At 31.8% G+C, this 10,409-nt stretch overlaps 1 protein-coding gene across 1 annotated transcript in view; it reads left to right on the top strand.

Moving 5' to 3' along the window:
• Window positions 1-4,475: 4,475 nt before the first annotated feature.
• The window catches only part of LOC115424983 (protein tweety homolog 2-like), a 41,691-nt gene continuing 35,757 nt past the window's right edge, over window positions 4,476-10,409 (top strand). The window contains exon 1 of the mRNA XM_030142408.1: window positions 4,476-4,707. Within this exon, the coding sequence (XP_029998268.1) occupies window positions 4,639-4,707 (69 nt within the window). The 5' untranslated portion in view covers window positions 4,476-4,638. The remainder of the gene's footprint in view (window positions 4,708-10,409) is intronic.

Raw genomic sequence — 10,409 nt, 5'->3', positions numbered from 1 at the left:
TTCTCCTAAATTGCTCTGAAATTATATTAATTTGGATTGTTATTACATCATGAACCATGTTATTACTTTTTTTTTTTTTAATAAAAATGTGTCAAGTGCATTTTGTAATAAATTTCTCAAATTGTAATAAGTTACTACATAATGTGAAAAAATTTACTACATAATGCGTTGACGTAGTTTATTACAAAATGCGTCAGTTTATTACATAATGCGGCTTTATTACAAGATGACATGACATTCTTATTACATTTTGAACTTTTATTACATAATGGGAATTTATTACATAATGTGGCTCAACACGGAGGCCAGAATTGCACCTTTAGACTATGAAAAAGGGTCCAAAGTTATGTAAAGTACAAATTTGTACTATAAGGTACCCTGCAGCAGTAAAAAATGTGTGTAGACCATGAGGATAGGCTATAGGCTAGGAGAACTGAACAGTAGGCATAATTATAGTTCAAATATTAGGCTTAGCGCATTATTTATTATATATTGTACTGTAATTGCGCTATATTATATTTAACCCTTTCATGCATAGTGGTCACTACAGTGGACAGTTCTTCTCCAGCTGTTCTCTTGTATATTCATGGGTTTAGTTGTTTTAGTTCCATATCAACCAACACAGTGGACACTTATGCATCATCTCATAAATTGCAATTCATGCCATTACTGTGACTTTGCTGTTCTTGATTGGTTCTTGAGTGGAAATCAATTGTTAATATTTATTTTTTGCATATTATCTCCATGAGGTGAGTAATAACTAGTATTAGAATGTGTTAAAATGTGAGAAAACATCAGATTAGCTGCATTAAACATGGTTTCATTTCACTGTTTTCATATCACTGTATGATATTGGGTTTTAAATACATGTTTCTTTGCTTCAAGAATAAAATTCATGGTGTAGCTGAGTGGACATTTTTGTAACTCCATGAAAAGCAGGTTGATTAAAAAAAAAAAAAAATTCAATCACATTGTTTTTTTTTTTCATGCCTAAAGAGGAATAAAAACACTCAGGAAAAAAAATCTTGATTAAGGTTCTCATAATTCATGCATGAAAGGGTTAATAATAATTTGTGTTTTAATTTAATAGCCCAATTAGCTCAATGATAGCCTAACTCTTTCATACATGAATCAATATTAGTTAATAGTCAATAGTCAAATAGTCAATAGTCAATAGCTATTCTACAGCTGTTCTCTTGTATATTCATGGATTTTGTTGTTCTTTTCGTTTTTTGTTTTTTTTGTTTTTGTTTTTGTTTTTTTTACACATATCTTTATTAAAGTTTTAAGACACTACATGTCGTTTCTGACATGAATTGGTAACATTATGTAGATCTCTCCAGAGCATAAACCCCCAGAATCACAAACCCTCCCCAAAGTTTTCACACAATTTATCAGTAAATACATGTTTCTGTGCAACTTCATGAAATATAGGTTCATAAGATTTTTTTTTTCGTTATGTTTTTTTAATATATTTTTTAATTTAAAAAAATATATATTTTTTTTTTTTTTTTTTTTTTATTATTATTTTTCAGAGGAAAATTTGCAATTGCATTGTTTTTTTTCATGCCTAAAGAGGAATAAAAACACTCAGGAAAAAAATTTTGATTAAGGTTCTCATAATTCGTGCATGAAAGGGTTAATTACAGTCTCATAGCAATATCAAGGAATTGATTTACACTCAAACATGTTACTGCAGATCAAGAACAGCAATAATATAAATTGTAGTGTATGGGATGATGCATAAGCGTCCACTGTGTCGGCTGATACGGAACTAAAACAATAAAATCCATGAACACACAAAAGAATACCTTTGAATAGCTGTCCACTGTAGTGACCAGTACGCATGAAAGGGCTGATAATTTATTTAGCTTATTAGAACCTCTGATTATCGCCATAATCTCTGTTTTATCAAGTTTTCATTCACACATCCATGTTTTGATGTCATAGCTTGCCTATGCCGTTTTTTTTTTTTTTTTTTTTCTCAATTAGGCCACCGGTTCAAACTTTAAACATCATGGCTTTATCAACTATGCAAGAGTTTTCTTTCTATGCAAAGTACTTAAGGTATAAAAATTGACCATTTCGAAAGGGTACAGAAATGTCTCTCAAAAAAGTACACCCCCAGCGACAAGTATTTGTACCCTTTTAAGTACAAGCTGGTACTTGACCTTACAGACCCTGTAGACCACATTGGACCTTATAGACCCTGTAGACCACATTGGACCTTATAGACCCTGTAGAAATGTCAGTTTTTTTTAGCTTAGTCGAGTCTTTTTTCTTTTGATGGTTTATAAATGTAAATATTTTCAGAATTTAATGTTCTTTTTTTGCACTGAAACAAAGATAAAACTCAGAGTTGTTATTATCTATAGGTTATTATGTTATTATTTTATCGATCCAACCCACTTGAGATTGATTTGGGTGAATGTGGCCCCTGAAATTATCAAAACATTTACGTGAATAAACTATCCTTTAAGAATAAAATGTGAATAACCTGAAACTTAAGTGCAATTTTAACAATATTCTGCCGGTTCCTTGAAGTTTTGTGCCTTTACAGATCCCTAATGTAAATGTATGAGGCATAATATTATTAAAATTGCACATATTTTTCTTGAGAAATGTCAGTTTTTTTCAGCTTAGTCGCGTCTTTTTTCTTTTGATGGTTTATAAATGTAAATATTTTCAGAATTTAATGTTCTTTTTTTGCACTGAAACAAAGATAAAACTCAGAGTTGTTATTATCTATAGATTATTATGTTATCATTTTATCGATCCAACCCACTTGAGATTGTTTTTGGGTGAATGTGGCCCCTGAAATTATCAAAACATTTACGTGAATAAACTATCCTTTAAGAATAAAATGTGAATAACCTGAAACTTAAGTGCAATTTTAACAATATTCTGCCGGTTCCTTGAAGTTTTGTGCCTTTACAGATCCCTAATGTAAATGTATGAGGCATAACATTATTAAAATTACACTCATTTTTCTTGAGAAATGTCAGTTTTTTTCAGCTTAGTCGCGTCTTTTTTCTTTTGGTTTATAAATGTAAATATTTTCAGAATTTAATGTTCTTTTTTTGCACTAAAACAAAGATAAAACTCAGAGTTGTTATTATCTATAGATTATTATGCTGTTATTTTATCGATCCAACCCACTTGAGATTGATTTGGGTGAATGTGGCCCCTGAAATTATCAAAACATTTACGTGAATAAACTATCCTTTAAGAATAAAATGTGAATAACCTGAAACTTAAGTGCAATTTTAACAATATTCTGCCGGTTCCTTGAAGTTTTGTGCCTTTACAGATCCCTAATGTAAATGTATGAGGCATAATATTATTAAAATTGCACATATTTTTCTTGAGAAATGTCAGTTTTTTTCAGCTTAGTCGCGTCTTTTTTCTTTTGATGGTTTATAAATGTAAATATTTTCAGAATTTAATGTTCTTTTTTTGCACTAAAACAAAGATAAAACTCAGAGTTGTTATTATCTATAGATTATTATGTTATCATTTTATCGATCCAACCCACTTGAGATTGTTTTTGGGTGAATGTGGCCCCTGAAATTATCAAAACATTTACGTGAATAAACTATCCTTTAAGAATAAAATGTGAATAACCTGAAACTTAAGTGCAATTTTAACAATATTCTGCCGGTTCCTTGAAGTTTTGTGCCTTTACAGATCCCTAATGTAAATGTATGAGGCATAACATTATTAAAATTACACTCATTTTTCTTGAGAAATGTCAGTTTTTTTCAGCTTAGTCACGTCTTTTTTCTTTTGGTTTATAAATGTAAATATTTTCAGAATTTAATGTTCTTTTTTTGCACTAAAACAAAGATAAAACTCGGAGTTGTTATTATCTATAGGTTATTATGCTGTTATTTTATCGATCCAACCCACTTGAGATTGATTTGGGTGAATGTGGCCCCTGAAATTATCAAAACATTTACGTGAATAAACTATCCTTTAAGAATAAAATGTGAATAACCTGAAACTTAAGTGCAATTTTAACAATATTCTGCCGGTTCCTTGAAGTTTTGTGCCTTTACAGATCCCTAATGTAAATGTATGAGGCATAATATTATTAAAATTACACTCATTTTTCTTGAGAAATGTCAGTTTTTTCAGCTTTGTCACATCTATTTTTCTTTTGATGGTTTATAAATGTAAATATTTTCAGAATTTAATGTTCGGACCTTATAGACCCTGTAGACCACATTGGACCTGAGATTGTTGAGTCACTGTAACTATTACTGTCACTGTCTTTTAATGTGTGCGGAAATAACCAAAAATAGTAATTTGCTCGATAAAGGGTAAAGAAATCCTCAACTCACAAGTGAATTCATCAAAGAGTCATGAGTTAATTTATCTTTATATCCTTATATAATAAATTCAATTTGAGTTTCGTCTTGTAATCTCGTACAAAGCACGAGTTGGATCTTTTTATTCGAGCAAAAAAAAAAAAGAAAAGAACAATGGTCAAAGGAAAAACTGAACAGATGAACTCAAATTAAGTTAATATAAAAGAGTTGAGGATGATTCATTTCCTTGTCCCCCATGTGACGCTCTTTGTCTGTATCTCCCTGTCAACCTTTATCTTTCTCCCATTTGCTGTTTTCCTTCAGGATCATGGCTTTTGTGATGCTGTCTATGATGCTCAGCTGGGCCTCACTGGGAGCCAGCACCGCTACAGCTGTGGTGAGGACAAAAAAAACTGTTATCTCTCCTTCGGGTTGATTCCTAAAATGGGAAGAACTCTTTCTTTTATAAATGAATATATCCTCCTGAGACCCAGTAAGTACACATTTTCACCATTTTACATCAACAGGGTTTCTGTGGGTCATTGAAAAGCATTAAAAGTCATTAAATAGATTTTGAGGAAAATTAAGGCCTTAAATTGCATTAAAAAGCATTAAATTTGATATCCAGAGGCATTAAAAAATTAAATACACTTGATGGGGGAAAAAAAGCATTGTTGTTTACGGTTTATTTTGATTATGTAAACCAGGGGTGTCAAACTCACTATAGTTCAGGGGTCATATACAGTCTAATATGATACAAACTGGGCTGCACCAGTAAAATAATACAAATAATAGGATAAGAACTTATAAATAATGTCAACTCCAAAGTTTTCTGTATGTTTTTGAGTGAAAAAAGTGAAATTATGGAATGAGAATGTTTACTTCTGCGAACTGTACTTGAGCATAACATGAACAAATATGAACAACCTGAAAGTCTTACAAAAAATAAGTGCAATATTAATAATATTGCACCTTAATTTATCTTTTATACATGTGCATCACAACTTACAGATCACAGTGGATCTACAAATACACACAAAAAAATTAGTAACAGGCAGAATGTTGTTAAAATTCCACATTTCAGACATTTTTGTAAAAGGCCAGTCTGTAAATGTACCCATTTATGTGTAATTTTAATTTTTTTTACACTAAAACAAAGAGGAATATTTGCAGTTTTCATTATTTATAGGTTATTATGATAGTATTCTACTGGTCATATCCACTTTCGATTGAATTGACCTAAAATGATTTTAACACCATTGAGTGTTAATATCTTCAGTGTAATTTTTGCATTTTTACAATTTCATCCCACAGGCCAGATTGGACCCTTTGGTGGGCCGGTTTTGGTCCCCGGGCCGCATGTTTGACACCTGTGACGTAAACGTTGAATAATTTTGATTTGAAGTACAGTGTGATGATTGACAGGCGGAACCCTTTAATTACACTGGGTTACAAAAAAATGTTTTTTGCAAGTTGTCTAGGTTTTTTCAACTGAATTAGGACCATTTTGCACCGCTAAATCCAAAAATGACATCTGTTTTTCTCAATCAGGTCAGGTTTTTTTGCTCATTTGATTTTGAAAAATTTGATCTTCTCACAAAATATAATAATTAATACCAAAATAAGATTGGTAAGCACACTTTATGAAACTTGTGACTTGATTCCTGTTAGGTACAATGGTGTATTCACTGCAGATGTAGCAGAATACGTCAGGCTTATTTTTGCAAGATCTTGTAGTCGAAGCCATTTCATTCACCTGTAATATTAAAAAAAAAAAACATTAATCATAAATTGGCAAAAGTAAAGTCTTCAGAACTCGCTTATTGCAAGAAATAGGAAAGAATTTTGTATCATATGATGTGAAAATGCCCATAAATGTAAGCAAAAATGTTAAAAAGCCAATATGTAGCATAGTTCAGAAAGTTGACCTGATTGAGCAAAATTAATGTGATTTTTGGATTCAGCACACCAAAATTATCCTAAATCAATATAAAAAAACTAAAACAATAAATTTGTTGTTGACCAGTGTAATGAGAGATAGGAAAATCTGAGATTTTGTGACCTGGCTGTGACCTTGAACTTTGGGTAAAATTTGGTAAAAATGGTTGTAATAGTTTTCTTGTAAAGTTGCTAACAAATAAACAAACAAACACGCAAACAAACAAACACACAAAGCAAAGTAATCACAATACCTCCTAGCGGAGGTAAAAAGAAGATCTGAAGTGGGCCAGACCAGTGAAATAATATCAGTGAAAAAAGTACAATCTCTAAAAATCGGAATAACATGAACAACTGTGGAATAATTTGGAGCAAAACTTAAAAATGTCTTTTTCAGTTTGTGCATTTAAAAGGATGTATAAATCCACTATAATATCAAAATATAGAACATTATCTGAGTAAATGAAAATCTAGTTATAACACAGAAGTACGCATAAAATAAGATATTATTATAGTTAATTGGTTATAATGATAAAAAAATAATTTTCTAACAGGATTCCTGTTAGGTACAATGGTGTATTCACCGCAGATGTAGCAGAATACGTCAGGCTTATTTTTGCAAGATCTAGTTGAAGCCATTTCATTCACCTGTAATATTAAAAAAAAACATTAATCATAAATTGGCAAAAGTCAAATCTTCAGAACTCGTTTATTTTAAGAAATAGGAAAGAATTTTGTATCATATGATGTGAAAATGCCCATAAATGTAAGCAAAAATGTTAAAAAGCCAATATGTAGCATAGTTCAGAAAGTTGACCCGATTGAGCAAAAGTAATGTGATTTTTGGATTCAGCACACCAAAATTATCCTAAATCAGCTCAAAAAACTAAAACAATAAATTTGTTGTTGACCAGTGTTATCTACTGTTTATGGCCGATACAAAAGAGATTCCTCATCTCAATGGGACTTCCTGGTTAAATAAAGGTGAAATTAAAATGAGATGAAAATGAAGTCACAACACCAGATGCTTGGAATACAACGTGCTGTGAGCGTGTTCATGCTGTGGCGAAAGAGCGGAGGGAATATTAGCAAATGTTGGAAAAATGCAAGTTTCAGCACAAGTGATTAGAGGAGGAACTATTCAGAACCTGGTTAAAGCCTGTCGACGGTAAACTGAAATAAGATTATATATAAAACTGTATCTGCAGTTGGACATGGGCATTCAATTTGTTTAAAGTGGCATTAAATTAGCATTAAATTTGCTAATACCTGGAGAAACCCTGATTAAATAATTGCCCTAATTGAAAACAGCACACTGCAACAGTTTTTCAGATACATTTTTTATTAGAATTTAATGTCCTTTTCAGTGGATTTTTTTTTCTTTTTTAACCCTTTCATGCATAGTGGTCACTACAGTGGACAGCTGATCAAAGGGGTTTTCTTGTATATTTATGGATTTGTTATTTTGTGCATCATCCCATACACTGTAATCCATACCATGACTGTAATTTTGCTCTTCTAGATAAACCTGATCTGCAGTAACATGTTTGAGGGTAAAAAATTGATAATCGTTACTAGACTGAAATAAACAGTTTTGTTTTGTTTGTTTTTTAAAACAAAAGTTGCTTGTTTTTTTTTTTGTTTGTTTGTTTTTTTGGCATATTATCAGCATACAGGCAGTGGTGCAGCTTGCCATTAGGCAAGGCAGGCAGCTGCTTGGGGCCCCTAAGCCAGCAGGGGCCCTCAAAGGACCAACAGACTGGACACAAACAGTCTGAAGAAAGAAAGAAAAAGAAAGTTCACTACATAGCGACAGTGAGAAGTTGCAGTAACAAGTAGCTGTCTCAAATTCTCTGAAGGGGCCCCCTGAGTCCAAATTGCCCCTCCCCCACCTGTGTGTGTGTGTGTATATATATATATATATATATATATATATATATATATATATATATATTTTTTTTTTTTTTTTTTTTTTTTTTATATATATATACATACATATTTACTTATTTATTTATTTATTTATTTTTGGGGACCCTTTCTGCGCCACTGCATACAGGTATGTTAAAATGTGAGAAAACATAAGGTTAGGAGCTTTAAAAATGTTTTTATTTAATAGTTTTCACGTAGTACAGGGTGGGGAAGCAAAATTTACAATGAACATTTAGTTGTTTTTTCTCAGCAGGCACTACGTCAATTGTTTTGAAACCAAACATATATTGATGTCATAATCATACCTAACACTATTATCCATACCTTTTCACAAACTTTTGCCCATATGAGTAATCAGGAAAGCAAACGTCAAAGAGTGTGTGATTTGCTGAATGCACTCGTCACACCAAAGGAGATTTCAAAAATAGTTGGAGTGTCCATAAAGACTGTTTATAATGGAAAGAAGAGAATGACTATGAGCAAAACTATTACCAGAAAGTCTGGAAGATACTATTAAAGAAGAATGGGAGAAGTTGTCACCCAAATATTTGAGGAACACTTGCACAAGTTTCAGGAAGTGTGTGAAGGCAGTTATTGAGAAAGAAGGAGGACACATAGAATAAAAACATTTTCTATTATGTACATTTTCTTGTGGCAAATAAATTCTCATGACTTTCAATAAACTAATTGGTCATACACTGTCTTTCAACCCCTGCCTCAAAATATTGTAAATTTTGCTTCCCCACCCTGTAGTGGACAAGAGTTTCACAGCTTTACTTTAACCCTTTCATGCATGAATTATGAGGACTTTAATCAAGATTTTTTTTTTTCTGGAGTGTATTCCTAGTTCATTCCTCTTTAGGCATGAAAAAAACATCAGTGCGATTGATTTTTTTATTAATCTATTTTTCATGGAGTTACAAAAATGTTCACGCAGCTGGACACCGTGTGTTTAATTTTAGAAGCAAAGAAACATGTATTTACAGTTATACAGGGTGGAGAAGCAAAATTTACAATATTTTGAGGCAGGGATTGAAAGACAGTGTATGACCAATTAGTTTATTGAAAGTCAAGAGAATTTATTTGCCACAAGAAAATGTACATAATAGAAAATGTTTTTATTCTATGTGTCCTCCTTCTTTCTCAATAACTGCCTTCACACGCTTCCTGAAACTTGCGCAAGTGTTCCTCAAATATTCAGGTGACAACTTCTCCCATTCTTCTTTAATAGTATCTTCCAGACTTTCTGGTAATAGTTTTGCTCATAGTCATTCTCTTCTTTCCATTATAAACAGTCTTTATGGACACTCCAACTATTTTTGAAATCTCCTTTGGTGTGACGAGTGCATTCAGCAAATCACACACTCTTTGACGTTTGCTTTCCTGATTACTCATATGGGCAAAAGTTTGTGAAAAGGTATGGATAATAGTGTTAGGTATGATTATGACATTAATATATGTTTGGTTTCAAAACAATTGACGTAGTGCCTGCTGAGAAAAAACAACTAAATGTTCATTGTAAATTTTGCTTCCCCACCCTGTACATATGACAAAAATGCATTGCTGGGTCTCAGGAAGACATATATACATATATACAGTCGCGGAAAAAATTATTAGACCGTCAAAACTCATCAAAAACAATGATTCTGCATTTCTAGTACTAACTCCTGTGTGTATCATGTGACGAAAACAGACAGAAAAGAAAACATGGAATGCCTAAAAGCACTGTTTTTGTCAGTACAATGCCATAGATATCGATGGAAGAACTGAAGTGATTTTGGTTTTTATCAAGAAAACATGTAACATGGATAGATATCAGCTCTGAAATTAAACTCTTATGAGATATTTTTGTTGTTATCTTTATATTTGTCCAAACAAATGTACCTTTAGTCGTACCAGGCATTAAAATGAACAAGAAATTGAAGAAAACAAGGGGTGGTCTAATAATTTCTTTCCGTGACTGTATATATAATTTTATTTAAGGTTTTTCAATATAACAACACTAACAACTTTACATACGTACATAATTTAAAAAAAAAAAAAAAAAAAAAAAACACAAAATAAACTAAAATAAACATTCACACACACATAACCACATATGTAACTCTTCGTCAAAACTAGGGATGTAACGATTACCGGTATAACGATAAACCGCGGTAAAATTGCAGACGGTTAGTATTACCGTTTAAATTCTAATTATCTTGATAACCGTGTTTGATTACCACACTTTTA

The sequence above is a fragment of the Sphaeramia orbicularis genome, chromosome 8, assembly GCF_902148855.1.
Source record: "Sphaeramia orbicularis chromosome 8, fSphaOr1.1, whole genome shotgun sequence".
Classification (NCBI taxonomy): Eukaryota; Metazoa; Chordata; class Actinopteri; order Kurtiformes; family Apogonidae; genus Sphaeramia; species Sphaeramia orbicularis.
Note: the sequence above shows the minus strand (reverse complement) of the source record. Positions and strands in the feature narration are given on the sequence as shown.